The 23273-nt window shown below is 32.8% G+C and overlaps 1 protein-coding gene across 4 annotated transcripts in view; it reads right to left on the bottom strand.

Annotated features, from left to right (window-relative positions):
- The window catches only part of LOC143255080 (uncharacterized), a 71592-nt gene extending 50863 nt beyond the window's left edge, over positions 1–20729 (bottom strand). For 3 of the 4 annotated variants that reach the window (XM_076510185.1, XM_076510193.1, XM_076510176.1), the window contains exons 1-2: positions 20407–20729; positions 10656–11441 (exon numbers count right to left, since the gene is read on the bottom strand). In XM_076510185.1, the coding sequence (XP_076366300.1) occupies positions 10656–11412 (757 nt within the window). In that variant the 5' untranslated portion in view covers positions 11413–11441; positions 20407–20729. The remainder of the gene's footprint in view (positions 1–10655; positions 11442–20406) is intronic. The other variant, XM_076510202.1, reaches the window with a different exon arrangement.
- Between the last annotated feature and the right edge of the window lie 2544 nt (positions 20730–23273).

Here is a 23273-nt window from a genome sequence, read left to right as displayed (position 1 = left end):
AGATCATGGGAGTTAGAAGGGTGACTGAACACGTCTTAATTCTTGGTTAAACAACAAAATTTTATATCAGTTTGATAGAACTGAAATGTATAATTTTATTATGAAGCAAAACATACAAACAGTTTAATGAATAAATGAGCTTCATTCCTCTAACTTGGTCTGAGATAAGATAGCCCATGTACATTAAACTGGATATACAACATGTTATTTATACTGAACCAGTAGAGTTTGGTTTTAAGAAGTTAAAGACAGCATCAGTCTAAACTGAATAACTGTGCCTGTACAACTGGTTTACAAACACGATAAGCATTGATGACCTAATTTGATCTATCCTGTTTGTGATAGTATGTGCTATGTGCTAATACATTAGCTTTTTCATGCATGTGTATGTGTGTAACTGGAACAGTTTCAAGAAGTTAGTAATCTGCACTTACCTACAGTATACTATACAAATCAATTTTCATTTGTAATTTTAAGCATTTACAATATTTTTTACACAAAGTATGAACATATACCTTGAACAAAACTAGCAAACTACAACAAAGTTTGTCCATACAAAATGTTTTTTTTGTTTTGAAATTTAAAGTTAATTTTATTATTTTGTTATGTATTTTTGAATCTTACACTCCATAAGATTTGTTCATAATTCATAAGTTTTGTGTATTATTGAATACAGTTTCCTCTATGTATTATACATTTATACAAAATCAGGTTTCTTTAAATTTACAAAAATAAACAATCATTTATCTAGATACATGCTGTTCTAATATCAGCATTATTTGTAAATGAGGGAAATGCAATAAATTTTGCATTAATTAACAATGTGTTGCTTCAAATCAAAGCAAACAATCTAAAACACATATTCCATACATAATATACTGAAATTCATGTAATGGCATGTCTGACCATGTAATTTCCAAAAACTGTCTCAGTCTCAAGGACATGAGATCACAGAACTCCAACTATGTCACACACTTGAAATTGTACATGAACAGGAAGAGAGCATGGCCTTTCCCACACATACATTTCTGCCACGTTGAATCTTGATTATCTTTCCAGCCAAGTTACAGATCACCTACATGTGCACTGTTTCTGACCTTGACACCTACTCTGCTAAAACTTTGGGTTCAGCATGTGCAATCATGTCAAATCTTTCAAAGTTATTACTTAAAACTATCATACATTATTCAAAATATGCAACTCTTTGGGAACTTTTTCAAATTTAAGTTTGTATTTTAATAGTCAATCTCTTCAGGAAAAAAATTGAGTAACTAGAATAATTGACTTCTTGCACTAACTTAATATCCTATAGAAATGAAGTATCAGTGTAACTATATACGTGCATGAATGTTACTTTTTAAAAAAAAAGTATATTATAAATACATTCTTCAAAATGTTTCTTATTACTAGTTGTGGTCTTAAACAAATAATTTCAAATACTTTACACAATCTTGTTTCCAAAAATGCAAGCTGAATAATTATTTTAAAGAAATGTTTCACAACTAAGAAATTTAATTACAATGTATGTCAACTTGCACATTTTAAAAGTAAAAAACAGAATAAAAGACTACATTTTACTGTGGTGCTACATACCAAAACTTTGAACATTTTATATCAGAAAACAACTAAACCTTCATTTTGTGTTTACACCTATCAGGAAGATTCTAAGTAATTTCATTTCCCATGTCAAAAAAACTAAGTGACATTTATTTAAAAAAATCAACAATAAACATTACATTTATTAAATAGTATTAAAAGAAATGTAGGTCATTAGCTATTATATATAAAACATCAATCTATTTATCTGGATTATATCTAGCAAGAACTTCTAGCCATCTGTTCATATCTTAATTTTTTTTTTCCTCAACTCAAACTGAACTTTCTTCAGATGTGCCAAGCATTCTTTTTTTTAAGAGTTAAAATTAATTTAAAATTTTAAAATTAAAATGATTTCTTAAAGTTAAATCTTAATTTAAGTTTATAACTATTACTACAACTAGTATTTACTGTGCTGGGAGTAAATTATCCTACATTTGACAATTTCAGATGGGTTTTCAATTTCTGGGAGTGAAATTACTGGTCACCTTTTAGGAAATGTCTGCAATATCAAAACTGTAAAATGTACCACAAGAAACTATGACCTGATATATTTAAATAAAACTTTTCAATTTTCACCTGTGTTGGCTTTTTATACACACTTTTTAGCTGATTCAACTAAACTTGGCATGCACTTTTAAGGCATCCTACAGGAGTGACATGGTCAGTATTCAGTTCTGATGCCTCTTATCTTTGTGTGTGTGTGTGTGTGTGTGTGTGTGTGTGTGTGTGTGTGTGTGTGTGTGTGTTCAATTTTTGACTGATTGTGCCTAAACTTCCCACATACCCTTAGAACTTCCTCTCTGCAGGAGTGATATGGAGAGGAAGAGTCAATGTGTCATACCCTATGTTCCCAGTGTGATTATATTAAATTGTACCAAACTGAAGACATTAGTATAGTACACCAGGAAGTGATATGCAGGAGTAAGGTGTGAGCAATTGGATCTTGCATCTGTGCCACTCCCTGTGGTTCCTGGTCCCTACTGTTGAATATGCAACTCCAACTTGTACACATCTCAGGATAGAAATGCTTGCTGGTTGACATAAGAGTAAGCATGAAAATACAGTGCAAACATCCAGGAAGTTACTACTGTATAGAGAATGAATATACTACAAACAAATTCCTATAAGTAAAGAATGGTCCAAATATACATGTACAGATGCTAGGAAAAATGAGTTATGCACATTTTTACATCAAGAAAAAACAAACAAAACATTTCTCAACCACAACCAGTATAATACATATTATACACTAATGACATTGAACACAGCTGCTTTTGTTTATGTTATAATATATATTTCATAGCAAAGGTAATAATTCTGATGGGAATCATATCCTATAGACAGCTACAACATAAAACAAGTTCTTCAAACAATTTTTATTTTATTTTTAGAAAATTTGAATTCAGACATTTCCAAAGTTACAATAAAATGGTGGTGATTGTTGTCAAGCTTTGTAGCCTTATGATATCATCAAAATTTAAATATACAGGTTACTAATCATGACAATGCCTATAAATGTACACATTTTAATAACATTTTAAATAGGGCTTTATTTTCAAACTTTTTACTTAAGTGTGTATGTGGACATGTTTTACAAAATTAAAATGAAATAACTACATCTGAATATTATAACTGCCATAAAGTTTACTAGATCATTACATTTGATAAAACATTAGTTGTATCACTAACACAATTGTAAAACTTATCTCAAAAAGTTACAAATAAGGGTCACTTTTTAAGTCTTAAAGACTTAACATCTCTGTTGCAAGCTGCTTAGATAACAAATTACTAGACTGAAGTATAACACTATTAATTACTGAAAAATTTTACTTTACATTTACAATGTTAAAAATTAAAACAAGCTACTTATAAAAACCCATTAATCAATCACTTGATTAGTTGGGTTGATTTAGTGTTTTATGACACAAAGCAGCTAGGCTATCTGCACCAAACATCTGGTAAAAAGGTAAAAGTAAAGGAAATGTAGTAAAATTCAAAAAAGGAAATGAAAGTAAAACAAAAGAGAGTTTAAACACACAAATAGCATAAAACCAATGTTGACACCTATTCTACAATATTGAGAAACTACAGTAAGAGAAGTTGTAAAGGACTTTCTGTAACATAATGGTAATTATCATAACCAACCAGAAAGACTAACAGGCAAGTTCAAGAACCCCTGTCAGTCACCTGAAGTTGGCCTTTCCAGTTCTGGTTTTGAGTTATGTGTCATTATGGCCATTTTCAAAAAGTAATAAAAGTTTTGAAAGATGTGTAGCAAAATTTAATAATAACTCATCAGGATGACTAACTGGTAGTTCAAACAGCAGCGTTAGTCACCTGAAGTTGGCTTTTCCAGTCCTGGTGTCGAGTTACAGCCATTTTCTAATTTCAAATCGAACTAGAGAGACTGATTCTTAAAAGGGAACCACATTAAAAAAGGTTAAACCTATTCACAGAGATGCCAACTATTTCAAATGACTGAGCATAATGATTGTAGACAGAGCCCTTTATCATTTGCAGCTATAGGCCTGACCAATGTCTCTAAGCTGTTTATTATTATTTTATTATTATAACTATTATTATTTATTACTGCTATAGATTGCTCATTTATGACTGTGTTTTGTGTATTTAATAAATAAATTTAAAAAAATATTTTGATATTATGTCTTTTATTTAGTTCAGAGTATTTTTTTGCTATATCAGAGTCTGGGAACATTTTTCTGAATAAATGTCCTGCATGATCAGCTACAGCTAGGGGTAAATTATGAGCAATGACAAATTGTGTGAACATCACTTCTGCAGTTATGGTTTCATATTCTGAATACTTACTCATAAATTTGTCTTTGCCAAAGCCTTTTGTTGGTGAGATGCTGATTTTGTATGTCTGGAACAATCTTTTATCTCGCCATGTGCCACAGAAAAAATTGATGTGACAAACTGTACAAAATGCATGACTGTCACTGACTTTAGATGCAATGACTGGATATTTTACACTATACTCTTTCCTAAATTTTTGATTCACAGTTTTAGTTTTAGATTTGCCAGAAACAAGACAATCTGGTGAACGAGGCCTCATTTTTTCCATTTTGTGAACAATCGCATTGGCATTTCTATGCTGCTTAGAAAATACCCATCTATGCAAGCATTGATTGGCTGACAAGCACTGATGATGTAACTATGGATTCCCCCATGTACTGAGTATGCTGAAGCACTGCACTTATACTATTGGTAGATGTCAAACAAATATTTTTTTTATTATTTCAAGCACAAACATGATTATCGCAAGTAGCCATTTGGACTATGTGTTTTATTTATTATCAAAATTTATTTCTATCTTACTAGAAATTTTCTTTTCACCCTTTCAAGCCCTGGAGGAACAATTTATCACTTTATCATATAGGCCTATATAATTTGGGAGTTGCAACAAGTTGTAATATTTGTCTGTATGAGCATATAGTCGTAATGTATACACCAAAATCGTAATGATTAAGCTCAAATCGTAATGGTTGGCATCTCTGTGTTCAGTGCCATAGAAGAGATAACTCGTTCAAGCTGATCAGTAACACAGTGCCACGGACGAGTTAATTCGTTCTCAATAATACCTAACTTCAACGCTAAATGTCAGCACCATACATGCATTTGACCTACTTACAAACTGTTTCACTTTTGATCCAAAATGGCATCACAAAAAAGTTACAAAATGAAGAAGCATTATAGTTGTATTGTAGCAGCTGAAATACTTGGCAATCAACAGGTTAATGTATAAATTAAAAAGACTTAAATGACATTAAAAAGATTAATGACCTTTAAAACACTAAAAAATTTATCAAGGTGGACAGTGTTACCATCACCAATAACACTGTCTAATGTTATGAACAAACCTTGGGAAAGAACATGTTTAAAATGGTGTCGTCGTTGAGAGTCGTAACGACAACAAGAAAGTAAAATGTGGTTTATTTGTGATCTGAGTGTTACACAAACTAAACGATGAGTTAAAAAACTGTGACCAATGCATAGTCTAGTTTGAACAACTTCCTCCTTCCTATCCTTCTGGAAGCAAGACGGCCAAAGTCCAATATAGGGTTTTATTTGGAAAAGCTTATTTTCGTGTTGCTCACTCCAAGTCAACTGCCAGATAGCATGGAGTCAAGCTCTGATTACAGGACCATAGTCCATGTATGGAATAGGCACAGCAGTGATAGTGCCAGAGCAGATAGATTTAGCTGCTGTGTCTGCAAGCTCGTTCCTGCAAATACCAATGTGGCCCAGTATCCAGGAAAACTGGATAGAAGTAGATATTAAAGAGAAATGGGCCAGTCGGTTTTGAATATCGGCGAGAACAGGGTATGAACCAACGTGAAGTGATTCCAGGGCATGTAGAGAACTAAGTGAGTCAGTATAAATAGTGTAGTTTGAGTACTGCTTAGCTTGTATGTGATACAGGGCAAGAGAAATGGCATACAGTTCAGCAGTGAACACAGAAGCTGTAGAGGAGATTCTGCCTGCAACAAAAAATAGCAGAGCTCACAGCGTCACCTGATTTTGAACCATCAGTATAAATAGGAATGGAAATATTGTTCAAAAGATGTTGAGTAAATAAAAGACGGTACTTCCAAATGGGAGTATCTGCCTTTTTCAGATGACTTAAAGAAAGGTCACATTTTGGGACTGTAATAAGCCATGGTGGGATGGGCTGACCATTGGATACTGCAATGTTATCCAAAGACAGACCCACTTTGTTCTGAAAAAGTATGACCCACCGAGGAAGGAAAACACAACCCCAGGTGGGATGCTTTGATAAGGAAAGAAATTTCAGAGCACATAGTAAAGACAGTTGCAAATGGTGGAGGTGCAAAGAAGGTTCATCAGACTGTGTATAAGCACTTTGCCAGTTCAGTACTGAAATCCTTGATGATGAATGGGTTTCAGTCGAATAAAAGCACAATATATCTTTAGCATAGAACATCGATCCACTCCCCAAGTGGTGGTAGAGAAGACACGAAGGATGTTCAATGTTCTTGTGCACTTGACCAGTAGCTGCTTGATGTGTGGCATAAAAGTCAGTTTATGGTTAAAGATAAGCCCCAAGAACTTGGTCTCTGGGACCACAGGAGCACAACTTCACTGATACGAAGTTCAGGATAAAGGTGAATACCCCACTGGCAGAAAAAGTGCATGCAAATGGGTTTAGAGAGAGAGAAGTTAAAGCTGTTTGCTGCAGTTCACTTCACTAAATGATTGAGGGCAGTCTGTAGCTGCCACTCAATATACCTCATGTTTGATGACTGACATGAGATGCAAAAAGTCATCGACATGGAGCCCATTTCCAATAGTGAGAGGGATTTGTTCAGTGATGGCATTAATCTTTTCACTGAAAAGTGTGACACTCAAAACACAACCCTGATGGACTCCAAGTTCCTGTAGAAAAGAATGGGAAAGTGTTGAACCCATATGGACTTTGAATCACTTGTTCATTAAAAAATTAATAAAAATGGGTAAATGGCCACGTAACCCATATATAGGGAGGTCTCGCAAAATACCATACCTCCATGTTGTGTCATAAGCCTTCTCAAATGTCAAAGAATATTGATACAAGATGTTGTCATTTAAGAAAGGCTTCTCTGATTGATGTTTCAAGTCAAATCAGGTGATCCACACGGTGAAGCGCTGTCAACGGAACCCACACTAGGTGGGAGAGAGGAGGTTGTTTCATTCGAGGAACCAAACAAGACGAGCATTAACCATCATCTCTGAGATCTTACAGAGACAGCTTGTCAAAGAAATTTGATGGTAGTTTGAAGAAATCTTGGGATTTTTCCCAGGCTTAGAGAAAGGTAGGACAATAGCCTGGCACCAGGCATCAGGAATAACATTCTCCTGCCAGATTTGGTTAAAAACAATTAGAGGAATATCAAGAGAAGAAGGAGATAGATGGCACAGCATGTCATAGTGTACATCATCTGGTCCAACTGATGTACTGCCAGACCGATGAATGGTCACTTTCAATTCCACCAGTGTAAAGGTACAATTATAGTCACAGAGACAATCAACTCAAAAAAAAAAGAGGTAATTGCTCTGCCAAAGTCTTGATTGCTAGGAAGGTGGAGGAAGAAGCAGAAGTGCTAGATACATGACAAAAGCTTTCACGTAGAGTATCAGCAATGCTCCAGGTATTACCTACTTCTTGGCCATCAGAGGGTAAGATCAAGAGGGGGACAGACTTGTGTTGCTCACTGACCTTTCAAATCTTGTCTCATATGACTTTGGAACTGGTGGTAGAAGATATGCCAACTGTGAACTAATCCAAGATTCCTTCTGGCTTTGATGTCTAACCCACCAAGCATGTGCATGAGCCTGCTGGAAAGCAATGCAGTTTGAGAATGTGAAACACCTATGGAAAGTATCCCAGCCCGTTTTTGAGCCTTCCATGCCATGAGGCAAGCAGGATTCCACCACGGATGAGGATATAGTGGAAAATGTGTTGAGGTTGTAAGAATACATTGAGCAGCTGCTTGCATAATACAGTCAGTTACTGCTGCCACACAGTCGTTTACTGATGGCTGACAAACGATGGCAGGATCAAGTTCTGCGAGAGCAGCGAAAGTGGGCCAGTCTGTCTGATCCAGCTTCCACCGGGGCATGCAGGTTGGGTGGCATCGACCACGACCAGTCTCTCTCAAAATTATAGGAAAATGATCACTGCCTTGTGGATTATTGTCAACCCTCCATGAAAAATGGGAGAATAATGAAGGGGAGCAAACTGAGAGATCAATAGCAGTAAAGGACTGACTAGGTGCATGTAAATAAGTAGAAGAACTGGTATCTAAAAGAAAAAGGTTGTGATCAGAGAGCATACACTTTACAGAGCAACCCCTCCTGTCAATAACAGTGCTTCCCCAGAGGGGGTGATGTCATTAAAGTTCTCCAGGATTAAAAAGGGAGATAGAAACTGTTCAATGAGAGCATCAAGGTCTGATTGATCATATGTCTCTCCAGGAGACAGGTGGAGAGAACAAACAGTGTTGGTATGATCCAAGGAAACATGGACTCCAAGGGTGTTTTGAGTAACAAAGACAGGGTAGACACATGCTGATCAACTAACAGTGCCACCCCTCCATACACTCGTCCATTACATAGCCTGCCATTTCTGTAAAACGAAAACTGCTGAAAAGTGACTGTACATTACTTTCAGAAATGTTTCCTGTAAGGAGACATACAGGATGGTAGGAAGCAATCAGTATTTTGACGTCATCCAGATTAGAACATAAACCTCGACAGTTCCATTGTATCAAGGTGGCCATTTTTAATGACGTCTAGGTGAATTTGGCTGAAAAACCCTTCTGTTTACGACCACGTCTTTTTTACTTAACTGTCCTTATTTGAGGGAGATCTATCGACCTCGATGAATCCTGCCCTGGATCGATTAGATAGGTCTTTGTTGTTGGAAGGAGATTCCAGTGACTTAGAATGGGAACAAATGATTGTTTTGCGTCTTTGGGTGGGAGAAGATGTATCCGAAGAAATGCCTGAACCTGGAACCAAAGGATGTGGATCTTGGAGTTTGTTGGAATGTATGGAAGGGACAGAGATGGGTGTAGAAGTTGATTTATCAACTTTTTTAACCATGGAGGTCAAAAGGCTTTTCTTGGAGACACAGAGATTTGTCTGCACTCCTACTGTAGTTGTAGAACGAAGTGCACATCCAAGATAAAGTGCTGGACAGCAATTTTTGAGCCTCAGGATAAGTAATGTAATGAATCATTTTCAAACGCTGCACCTCTTTTTCCTACAACCATTTAGGGCAAGAACAACAGTAGGATGGGTGAGAACCATTGCAATTGACACAATGTGGGTCCATTTCACACTCATAGGTATTGTAGTCTTCGCCGATACAGGAGTATGTGTCAGGGTACCACGACATGACGTCTTTGAGTGACCAAACCTCCGACACTGAAAACATCAGAGGGTTTGGAATATACGACCGTACCCTGCAATTAAGATAACCTGCTTTGATGGTGGCAAGTGCACATAGTGATGTAAATATCACAATGAAGATATTGGTCAGAAATGTAACTCCATCTTCGCGAGTGGAAATATGCCTCACTGCAAAACCTCTGAGTGGAGAAACCAGCGAGAGTCTCTGACTCGTGGATGTTCTTCAAATCCCTCTCAACAATAACTACTAGTGATGAATTTAAAGTAGCATGAGGTGTTCAAGGAGTTCACTGTGTTGAGATATGGATGTTTCCACCAATATGTCTCAAGATCGAAGCTTCTTTACTGACTTTGGAAAGCCAACAAGACCCTCCAGTCCCTTCTGAATAAAAAAGCGGAACATTTGCCCCTAAATGTTTCTCTGAAAGAGAATGTAGGATACAAAATGAGATACAACAGGTGGTACAGATGTTGAAGATTGCTGCTCAGAAACTTCAAGGCGTGGTCGTTTACCTATTGACTGTTTTTAGCACCATTTTATTTAAATTTTTATTTGGAGGATCCATAGGAAAAAAGGAAATTTCAGTGCCCACTGACCCTACCCACCATGTAGCCCTATGAGGCAATGCACTACAATGTCAAGCAAGGACACTACAGCAATGCCAGGGTTTCGTGAGCTCTATACCCAAACACCAGCATCAGACACAATGTCCACACCTGCTGAGAACATCCAACACTGGTACTCAATTGATCCTAGCCTAGGTGTTAAATAACTTGAATCACCAAATCTGTTTCTGCAAACAAAAACATTTAACTTGCTTTAGAAAACATTAATTTATACTACTGCTAACATTCAAGTCAAATTCAAATAATTCAGTTTAAGTCTTCTATACAGGAAAAGAAGATCTTACAAAATATGCACAAACCTTAGTTTATTGCTGCTTATTAACATTTTGCTTTTATATTTGATGTGGAAAGTTCTGATAACTAAGTTACTTGTAGCTAGAGTACAATCCATCACTAGAACCTTAATTTAAAAAAAAAAAGAAGCAAACATTAATACCTCACTTCTTCAGTTATTTGTAAAATTTCAAAAATGTTTGCATAATTAAAATGCTTACCAGGCAATACATAATCAATCTTTTGTTTCTTGCTTTTTTTGGATTGCAGCTCCAGTCCTCTTGGATGTCCAGTATCATCTTTTACTACTTTCATGGGCTCTTCCCGAACTTTTTTCTTCTTTGCCTCTTCTTGCTTTTGTAAGGGAGAATCCTCTTTTGCATAACCATTATCAACTGTTGTTTCCTCTGTCTCACCAATCTTATTCTTAATTTTCTCAGGCTCCATAGATGAGTCTTGAGAGTGGGTCATGTGTTTCAGTTCTAACTCATCCTTCGGCTGAATCTTACCAAAAGAATTGCTCCTCACCCTTTGAATTTGTTCATCATCAGCCAATGGTGGTGATGAGTCTCTGTTCACAAGGATGGGTTTAGGCTGAGCAACTTTGTTCTTCTTCTTGGGCTTTAACGGTCTCAAGTCTACTTCTGGATCTGTATAAATTACTTCTGCTGTGGATTTAAACTCGACATGCTCAATGTGTTGAGTTTCTAGTTTGGACTGAATATAGTATTCTGTATGAGTACTTTTATTTTCATCTCCTTTCTCTTTTGATTTTCTTCCCCACTTTTTAAATTTCTTCTCTTTCTTTGAAGTTTTATCTGACTTTGGTTGCAGTTCAGCTTCCAAGTTTAACCTGCGTTGTTCTTCAATAGCTTCTTCATAGGTTTTTTCTTTTATTCCAAATACAGAGATAAGGTACAACAGTAAACCAATGAAGAAAAACACACCAATAAAAATGAGTGCTGTCTGTACATCCATATTCAGCAGTTACTTTGATAGCAATCTTCCTTTTGTATTAAAAAAAAAAGGAAAAATTATACCACACATAAATGCATTTTACTAATGAATATTTACACTTAATCATCTATATTTTTATTATTTTTCCACTGGGTATCTTGCAATTAACTTCAGGATTAAATTCTAGCAAAAAAATCAAATTTAAATTGTACCTACACTTAAGTACAGTGAATTTAAATTACAGTGCAATTCTTGAACTAGACTGATGGTCTTATATATTTTGTTTTTAATATAAAAGAAATAGTTACAAAACTAAACCTACATGATGTACTTAAGACCAAGAATCCTTAAGATGTCCAAAAGCAGCAATATCTGAATCTTTTCTTTATGGCATATAAAACAAATTTAATAAAAACAAGTTTTTGCTTTTACTTCAAATTAAGTTTTAAAATTTCTAATGACTTTCATATATACTATATGTGAAATATGAATTGAACTCACTGTACTCTCTATATTTCTACTTTTCAGACCATAACTCTCCAAATATAGTTTTCAGAGCAAAGTGTAAATTCTTAATAGGGCAAGATTAACACTCCTACGAAAAGTGGGGCCTAATAGGCCCCAGAGCAACTTGAAAGGTTATTAATATTAGGCTAATAATTTTGTATTTAAATGAAATTGCCATTTAAATCCATTAATGAATGGATTAACGAGATTCCCACTGTCCCTATCTACTATCTAGCAAAACCACAGCCAGGGGAGCGGGCTTGGAGAAATCAAGACTAGAAACGTCTTTTCGTAGGAGTGTTAAAAGAAAAATCATATGTGCATTTTCAGATGATAAGTAATATGACTTTGAGTCAGTAAAAACTGTTTAATGTTCAGCACATTAGAAAATCTTACAAAGTACAAAAACAAAACTTATATTAAAGGCTGATCAAAAGGTTTTACTCAGTCACGTGTCTATTATCTACTTAACTCACTTTACTTGTAGTAAAGTTATTGAATTAAAATTAAACCTTTTCAATAGAAAAAAATCACAATCATAACTGCTATAAAATATTTAAACCCCATAATGTAAGGAAAATTAACAAATTCTTTATTCTAAACAGTGGAAGTATCAGTAATGCTTAGACAAAACTTAAGCATCAAAATATCCAATTTCTGTATACTAAATTTATGGTAAAGACATGAAAGCAATTCAATTGTCTGTCAAAAACATTCTTTTAAATATTAAATGAAACTCCATATTTACATACTTTTGACAAATCACACCACAACATAACTAACAGAGGAATGCTTTTACCAACAAACAAATCTGTCAAAGCTTTCAAAGTGTAAAGTTATTGTCCACATTTTCAAACTATTTTATCACTCAGCCAGCCAGCCATAACCCAAATCTCTTTCAAATGCTTGAATTAAGTCCTTTCAAAAAAATTTAGGAAGAACTTTGCCAGATAAATTAAAAACATTTATGGAAAACAGCAATGAATAAATACTTTACAACTACAAAGTGTTTAACAAATTAAAATGACTTAAATTAATTTGTAATGATGAAATGTTGTGTATCCTTACATAGATTTTATTTTATTGTTATCTACTGAAAAGCTTTGAGCTTAAGTCTTTTCTAAGTTTTGGTTTTGCTCAAAATGTGTTATCTCTTCCTTGCTTATATTTGTTAGGCTAAGTACATAACTTCACTAACTTGTTTCTGCACTCTGGAGCATTTTCTTGTATTTCATATAACAGTTAAAAATTGCACACAGCATTTTCAATGAGGTATTGTCAAGTTAATGCAAGATTATTACAGATATTTTATTTTTAAATTCTAATTCTGTATAAACTTTCAGTCCATTTTTTAACATCTAAATAGTCAAGTAAAGATAATATATTTCAATCAATATCTGCATTTTTCCCAACATCACTAACACTTCTGTGATGTAAGAAGCAATTTTTTTCAAAATCATATAATTGAAGTGCATGACCTTTGTTTTTCAACAATGCAACAAACTGCACACATTCTGGCCAAGACATTAAAATTATCCAATCTCTTCCAAAATACAAGCCTTTTCCCAAAATCTTAACATAATCAGAAAAACTGTCACAGAAGAGATTCTTGAGAGAATCAATAGTACTCATAAAAATTAAACATTTTAATGAATTCCCGAAGCACCTCATTAAAGGCTTTCTAGAAAGCCACACACAGAACTAAATTTGTTTGAAACTGCCCAGATCAGAATATGGTAAAACCACTTTTTTAGTCCTGTGTTCAATTTCAGTTTCCTTATTATAGGAAGCACACACCTAAGTTCTAGAATAAAAAACTGCAGATAGAATTATTTGAAAGATACATAGTTTAAAAATCAAATAATGATGAAAGTTTAAAGTTTGAACAGATGTTTGATAAACTGTACGAGTTAAAATGCTTAAGTCTTGGAATAATAAGGTTAAAATAGAAAGTTACATATTGGAAGTGATAAGTATATTTAAACTTTGCTCGACCAGGTCTGTTAAGAATCATGATCTTAAGATTTAAAGCATGGTTTGCCTCATGAAATTACAAAAAAAAAAAATCAAAATTTCATCATATTAGTTTGGGGTGCTGATATCTTAAACCTAGTGCCATAAAATACAAGGATGCTGAAGACCAAGGGTAAATTTGATAAACCATTTCATTAAATGAGATTATCTCAATGACCCACCTTGTTTTTCTTGTATTCATAAAACAATAATGAAAGTAAGTTAGAATGCATTTTTCCATGAGATATTGACAACCCTAAGTTAAAGAATTTATCATTAATATTTAAGTTGAATATCTTTAATACTGCACAAGAAGTTTAGCTTACAATACCCTGTTACAAAAGATGGGCAGGAAATATCACAAGAAAACTTAAATAATGCTGTTCAAAATATCATTATTCTAGGTAATATATGATGTTTAGTGATATTAAAGCTTAATCTAATTCTAACACACACAAAAAGATTTATCTTTTTAATGATACAAGATTGAAAAGCTCTTGTATTTAAAGAGCCCATTAAAGTCAAAACTATCCAAACTGACAACACTGGAAGAAACACTATTCTGGATATCACATTCATAAATTTGTTTGCACCTACTGATACACATATTGTTGCACCATTTTATTATAATTTTTATTCTAACAAACAGATGAATAGTAAAGTAAAAAGCAATACAAACCATGATGTATTAACAGCCTAGTAGTGATGGTAAGGTAAAACCTACTAGTGGCAAACAGTTATCACTTCTCCAAGATTAGTCAGATATCAACATTTTTCTCAACTCAGTTATATAGAAAAACATTATCAGGAAATTAAAATTTTATATCAATTTAAAATAAAACTACAAGTGCATACACACCACAGTAATGATATTTCTATCAATAACAAGTAAAAATGGGGAGCAAAACCTAATAGTACTTAAGTATTATATACTTACTGAATACGAGTAATTATTTATATGGAATGTAAATAAATGATATCAAATGGTACAAGCTAATGACAGAATGCATTAGTAATTAGTATTGATTTCAATTATGTATATAGGAGAACCATTGGATATGTTGTCAGATTTTATATGTATATATAACATTTGTTATAAATAAAAACGAAAATAAGCTGAAACAAAAATAAATGCTCACTAATAAAAAAATCTGTACAGGCTATAATATGGGATATAAAATGTGTCCTAGGTTATGGGAAGTGACTGCAGAAATAATACCTACATTGCTATGGGGGATACACCATTATCAGTCTTAACCTCCACTAGCCAGTCTCACATGAAGAATAATAAAATAATCAAAGAAATAGAAATAAGAATTAGGACAGTAGAATACAGGTGCATAAGCCCACAATTTTCTACATCTATATCACCATCTTTGCCACCCAAATGAATGCCCCAGGCAGATTATTATGGCAAGACTTTTCTTTAGCATATCCATGATGTGTTTCAATTATTGTATCATATTTCACTAAATGATTGTGTATCTTATTATAATCTTAACTTTTTTCCACTACAACTAATTAGCCTATAATTTTCAAAATGTTTCAAAAAAATTCTCATCAGCCCTTTCAAAATAGTAATATAAGGAACTTTCCATTCCTTAGAATCCTATCCATTTTCAATATACCTTCAAAAAGTGAAAGACTCACCTGATCACTAACTTTAAAACACCAAGGGAAAATCTTATCCTTCTACGGTGATTAAGGTGATCTTAATTCCTCTTTTTTTCTATTTACCACTAAGGAGTAATATCTACATGACTAAGTTCAATTCCTTTACTTCTAATAGAATACTGAGCATCATAAATACTATATCTTTTGTAAAATTACAGCAGAACATTTACAAGCTATCTCTCAGTTTTTAACAGAAGCTTTGCAACCAGCATCCTTTATTTACTGTTAATTGCAACTTTTTCACCCCTTTTGAATTTTATAATTTCAAAAGAAACCAAAACCATTACCTCTATAGCTCTGCAAGTCTTTCAACCTACCTATCCAGTTAAATCAAAGCTTTTAGTAAAACCAATCAAGTTTGATTTTCCCTGTCTATAATTTTTCTATTTTTTTTAGAAACATGATTATCTTGAATAAAAAGAAATTTATTTGTAAAAAATTTCTCAAATCTGTTTCACATCACCTTTTAATTCATTGACTCTAATTTACTGATAATACCATCTCTTATCATCAAAACTGACTTTCTGAAAATTGTAAAATAAGAATTTATTTTAATGTCAGCATGCAAGAAAAGCATCAATCCTAAATATGCATTGGGCACTCTTCCCCAAATCTTCTAATTCAACTCTTGCAACCATATCTTCATTAATGATTAATAATAAACAAAATGGTATTCCATTGTTACTCTCCAACCCATTGCTTTAGAAAAACAAGGCTGAATATGTTTCATTTTGACTTCATATATTCTAATCAATACACTTAAAATTAAGGTATTATAAATTATTTCTCAGTATTCTATAGTACTGGCAACTCTGACCACAACACACTTTCTCAGTAACTATTTTTTGTCTGAGCAGGTGGTCAATAACAACTGCTAGTTAGAAACTCTCTACCCTGTAATCCATCTGTTTAAACATTCTTGTCTTAAATTTTAAAATCTTGCAGCTCATCTCCTAGAAAAGAAAAAAAGGCACCTATCAAATTTTTAAAAAAGTCTATCATTACTAAGTAACTTAGAATTCTTAATTTTATTAGTAGTACTTTTCAAATTAGACAAGTCTCAATTTCCATTATATCATACCCTTCCATTTCAATTAGGGTCCTAAACTCAATTTTGTTTTTAACACTTCTTACATTAATACAGTAGAAAATAAGTATTCTTAATCTGACTATGTTTATATTTAAATTTAGCTGACTTATTTTGTAAACTTTTATTTAACAATGTTTTGAATCTCCTTCTTTAAAAGATCCTTGTTTTCCTAGCTATCATATCAGTTTGTTTTCAAATTTCAAAACACACTCACCATTATTCAAGTTTAGTTTGACCTCTAGTGAATACCTTTAGAGCTTTCCCAAACATATGCAAGTCTAGTCACAGCATATAATGCACATATGCAAAGAAAATTAACAGTTTCAATCAAACCACTGTGGAATAAAACATACCCTTGGTAATAATTTACTTAAGCTTTGGAGCCTACTAATTAATTCATTCTAGCATCTAGCTTGATGGAGCCATTCCAAAAGGATCACACATCAATTTCTATCACTAAACTTCTGATAGATATCTTCATACTTTTAACACTCCTACGAAAAGACGTTTCTAGTCCTGATTTCTCCAAGCCCGTTCCCCTGGCTGTGGTTTCGCTAGATAGTAGATAGGGACAGTGGGAATCTCGTTAATCCATTCATTAATGGATTTAAATGGCAATTTCATTTAAATACAAAATTATTAGCCTAATATTAATAACCTTTCAAGTTGCTCTGGAGCCTATTAGGCCCCACTTTTCGTAGGAGTGTTAAAGCTGCTCTTCAAATTTAAAATTTCAAACATCATTCATTCCTAAATGAATTATAGAAAAAAGAAACTTTCTTATTGACAACAGCTGGTGTCAACACATAAAGTGTCCTATACTTTAGCATCTGACAAGCAAATTCTGATCTTAGTTTTTCTATGCTCTTGCCTACAAATACTTACCAGTATACACATGGAAATACAGTAAAGCAGTCAACACTGAAAATGTAAGCTAATGATAAGAGCAAGTGAAACATTTTTAGCAGTTTGTATCAACATTTATAACATTTTGTATAAAATACACACATTTACAGCTGTTAAAAAAACAAATACATTATGCAAATAATTAAAAAAGTTTACAACAAAAGTGCAAACAAATTAAAAACATCCTCCCCCTCCCAAATAAAACATTCTACATTATCTTAAAACCAAAACCAATAGTACTCTATTAAGAACACTTGGAAATTTAGTGCAGAAACGTGGACTGATAACAAGGTATTTGCTTACAATCATGGGTTTCTGAACAAACTGTCCATCTATGTTGTTGAAGCTAAGTCCTAGAGATCCTTCATGAAACAATTTAATGAGATACTTGTTTCAAAAACAAAGAGATGAGCAAAATGGATCAAATAACATCTCTTATCTTCACTCTGGATAGTCTTAACCCAACCTATATCTAATGTTATATATGTATATTACACTTTTTGTACTTCACTGAACTGGTTCATAACTCCCCAACACTTAATGAAGGTAAACTTGTTTCCTCAGTACTTTTCCCAAACTTCTCACTTGCATTTCTTGCAATAAAATCTGTGAAACTGACAGTGGATACGTCTGTAAATACCTTTCTCTACCATATTTCTCTCATTATTTTTCTTAACTTTAGCACTGGATTTAGCATACCAGCCTTGTTTCCTGTAAGGTTTATTTTTAATTTTCTGGGTGCTTGAAATCTTGCTCTTGAATGGCTGTCAGAATTGTCTTTTTTTTCTTGCTTTGCTTCTCCTTAGCCACACTGTCTTGATTGAATTTGGAGGCACTGTGGCTCAGTGCCTGAAAAGATTTGATTAATTAACTATGCTGGAAGTAATTACACTCACAGTTCATCTTTTATATAGTAATGACCTTTTTCCCATTGCTTCCACAATTCAGCCAGCAGTTACGAACAATACAAAAACATTATACAAGAAGGTCAGTTTTTCCATTACTATTATCTAAGCACCACTATAAACAGCATTTAGTTTTTAGAGATTTAAGAACATGGGCTGTTTAATCTCTGCATACCAAGAAAAACAGATTAGCAAAACATCCATGAGTAAATTTAAAATGGCAAACATTTAACTTATGAGGTTGAATGACCAATCCCACTACTGTACAGTATACAGATGTTTTACTCCAAGCATTTTGCTACTGTCCTGCACATAATATAAGTTAATTTTTGCGAAGATATTAAGTTCCAAGAAGAAAAAAAAAAAGTTACTTTCCAAAACAAGCATATTAGTATCACTACTACAAAGTGATATATTAGTAATAAATGTATCTCAGAATGATTGGTATGAATATTAACATTTTTACTAATAAAGCAGAGAGCAATGTTTCGACCTTCTTAGGTCATCTTCTAGTTAACAAAAGTAATAAATGTATTGCAAGTTCAAAGCTTTGAAATTAAAATATCTTCTCTAACATTTCCTAGTCTTAAGACTTAACTGTATAATATTAATACTAATAAACAGCTACTGAATATACCATCTTAACTGACTCCTATGTTGCCTAAGGTAAAGCTTAAAAAGAGAATAGCAATATTTTTACTAGCCCAGTTTACACAGACACATTACAGTTGATACTTCTATCAACTAGTTGGCCCTGACCAACTAAGAGGCCTATGGACCAACTAGAATAGTAAAAAAAATAAAATAAACAAAGATAATCAGCCCAACAGGCCAATTAGAATTTTAAGCATTTTTCTTACTTCACTTTGTTATTAAATGTACATCTATATACTTTTTTGCCTAAAACACAGGTGTTTTCATCTCATGAAAGTTTCTTCTCTATTTCAATTTTTCAAATGGGGTTCCAGAAACACATGTGAACAGTAGGATCACTCTAAACCAAGTTCAACAATATTAACTTCTCAATGGAAAAATCTCTCACTTTTTGGTTAATATTAAAAGTCTTTTTTTTTTTTATGTTTATCTGGATTAATATAAAAATGATGTACATTCCAAGAAGGATAATACTATAAACTGTTGTTTGCAATTAAATTTAGTCTTAATATCATACACATATTTAGTTGCAATTTTCTCGCTATAAAAAAAACAACTTAAAACTGCAGCCAATACAATTTAATTAACATACACATGTTTTTGGATTGGACCAGTTAAACCTGACAAAAACCAGTTTGAAATTTTGTAAAGGAATTGTAATAAATGTTTTAAATTTCAGATTCTCATATATTTCTCTCTGTACATAAAACCTAAACTATATCAATCATTAGAATTAACATATTATCAGTAATACATTTTTAGGTTAAAAACTTGCACCGTACCGTTGCAGCAATAATACTGATAATGATACTCAAACTTTAAACAATAAAAAAAATAAAGTAACGTGATAAAAATATTGACATATGCTAACCAAATTTTGAAATTAACTTCAGCTTCACATTTTATGTGGCATAATATTCAATTATATAAATATACATATGAAATAAATTTTTAACTTTATGTGTTTGCCAATTAAAACATTATACAACTTAAAACGTTCCAGTTTCTACAAGTGCAAAGTCGTAAAGTACACGTCAGCTAACGTTAGCAAAGTACAATGAATCTGAACGTCCGTTCATTACACTACTATCCGTCCGTGTTCAATTAGGCTTAGTATAACTTAAAGTACGCCTAGTAGCACCAGTAATAATAATAAAGGCTAACACTGCGACTTGAGTGCAAGAGTAACATATAACGGTAATCATTATAATAATATGAATTTAAATATCCAAGTATAATATTATTGTAATTTTACCCTAGACTTACCATATAATAAAAAGATGTAATTTTAATAAACTTTCATGAAACTAGCGAACCAGCGCTACAATTGACCAAACTAAACAGATGAAGCCGGCTTCTAACAACACACTAGAATTCTTGAACTTCACAAATTGGGAGTGACACTGTGACACGCATGTAGTATTTTTCTGCTGACCTCTGTGATTGGTTACTTACATTGTATAACAAGTTCTGATTTGCTACTTAATGCGCAAAGTGCCACGTCTGTAAAATTGACTAGGCTAAAGTTATCAATTCTTTAAAGACATAAAACCAATGTCTTACAATTTGGGCGATACGTTTTCTTGCATGCTGAAATAGTTTTGAATTGTTTATATGTACCACAAATTCCACGAATTAATTTGTGATATGAGTTTTACCTTTTTCATATGTTTATATAAATATTAATAGTAAATGAATAACAAAATACATCGTGTCTTGGTAAGAAACAAATTAGAATTAGTAAATACCAAGTAATAGTGCGTTAAGATCCAAGGATTATAATTTTTATTTTATTTTACTGCTTTCATTAACTGATAATTTAATCCTCTGGTTCCTTAGCAGAAATATTTATCAGTTTTGAATTTTATTCAAGATTATATGAGTAAACTTGTTATTTAATGTTTTTAACCAACAACTAGAGCATTTTCGAACGTTTATGGATTTTCGTTAAAAAAATTAAAATTTAGGGCTATTGTTAATAGAATATTTCTAGTACAAGACATAGCCCTTTACTTAGCCATAAACTAAAATCGATAGATTAAAAATGATTTCTTGAATTGTTTAATATAGTGGCCAAAACTTTCAAGATTTATAAGCAATTTATTAAGACCCATACACCGACACACTTGTAGAACTGTCCAGTTAATTTTGTATGAAAAATAATGGTCTAGTAATGTGTGATCATGTGTCACGTAAATGCTCGTGACCTATAAATGTAGAAGTGTAGATATATGATAATCAGTTTGCAAGACAATGATTAATGGCAGGAATCTTTTTGGCTTTCAAAGGGATGTATGAGTGGATGACTAAAAACAGAAATATGGTTATCAAAGCCATTCCCTTGACAGATGTAGCGTGCAAATATAATTTATCTTACTCTTCTATTGTATTTAATTTATATTTGCATTTTGTTTATAGTCTTTATTTAGAACATATTTAATCCACTCGAGGTCATATGTCAGTTAACCCTATATTCTGTAGCAGCATCCACTCATGAAAACAGTCTCTGTTTAGTGGGTTGGTTATATCATGTCTCACTTTACCATTAACTATGATTTTCACACTGAACATAGATATTTCGTGATACTTACGATTCAGTTTCCGGTGAGTCAGCAGCGGAGGTAAATCGTGTGTGGAATGCAGTAATGTAATATAATGTAATATACTTATTTAATTTTAGAACCAAACACGTGCCGATTATTTATACTTATGGTTAAATTACGTATGTTGATTTAGAGCTAATCTGCTAATCATATTCACTCTTAGACCTTATCCGAAATATCCTTATTATATTATTAAGGATAATATAATTATTATCGTTATATTATAATTATTAACACCTTATTATTAAGGTGTTATAATAGTGCTTTTATTCCGTTATTTTATAAGCGAGCCACACTTGACAATGTTTAGTGCAAATGAAATAATAAAGTACTGGTCAATGATCTTTTACATTTTTCATTAGTGATTTTAATAGTCAAGTTAATTAATTTTAATTTATTTTCTTAGGTTACGTGCAAAATTTAAACCAAGGATTATCTTCAAACAATCGATAGTTTGTATGATATAGCTACACTCAACTTATTTAAATTCTTGCAAAACATTCAGTTGAATTTTTATTCCGAAGTAATTAAGCGTACTGTGTGTATGTATGTTTACTGTTTTACAAGTTATAACAATATTTTAAACCTTCTTCATAACAGACATATCCAAAAGCCTTGGATGACAAAATCTCAGTTTTGTTAGTTCAATTTCTATATTATATTGTTTTTGTTAACTCAGTTGCTAGCCTACAGCTATTATGTCCTTAATAAATTTTATCGCATTTAAAGCAATTAACATTTTGTTATACTGCTATTTAAAGCACCTCATAATCTACTAACTTCCACTGCTGTAATTAGTGTTAAACATAAATGAACACGAGACTAAAAAGGTTTTACTTAGACCCGGTAAGGTGAGGTGGGTTAAGGCGCTCGAATCGTAATCTGAGGGTCATGGGTTCGAATTCCCGTCACATCACACATGCTCATCCTTTCAGCCGTGGAGGTGTTATAATGTTACGGTCAATCCTACTATTCGTTGATAAAAGAGTAACCCAAGTTTTGGCGGTGGGTGGTGATGACTAACTGCCTTCCCTCTAGTCTTGCACTGCTAAATTAGGGACGGCTAACGCAGATAGTCCTCGTGTAGCTTTGCGTGAAATTCAGAAACAAATAAGGTTTAATTTAAAGAACTTATCAAAGGATTGAAGCTTTGTTTATTTGTTTTTTTAAAGAAAGACTTAATTTTATGGCATGTTTTCGCTATGTACTTAAATCGTTGTGCAGATCCAAGAAGATTTTACATATTACCTATATAAAGAGCGTTTCAGATAAACTTTTGTCACAGTCCAGCCCATGCTAAAGTATCATTGCAGTGAATAAAAGATTGCCACTGTGATTTATTAAAGATAAATAAACAAAATAAAACTAATTAAAATGCTGTTTTTACATACATCTGATATAAAACCTGTAATGAATAAATAAGAAGGAATGTGAGAGAAAAAAAACAAAAACATGAACAGTCTATCGTGATAGTTTAAAGCCAGTTATTTATTTTATCATCATATCGTAAATATTACAAGTTGCTTAAGA

Source organism: Tachypleus tridentatus, chromosome 1 (assembly GCF_004210375.1).
Source record: "Tachypleus tridentatus isolate NWPU-2018 chromosome 1, ASM421037v1, whole genome shotgun sequence".
NCBI classification, from domain to species: domain Eukaryota; kingdom Metazoa; phylum Arthropoda; class Merostomata; order Xiphosura; family Limulidae; genus Tachypleus; species Tachypleus tridentatus.
The sequence above is the reverse complement of the archived record's forward strand: the minus strand, read 5'-3'. Positions and strand labels throughout refer to the sequence as shown.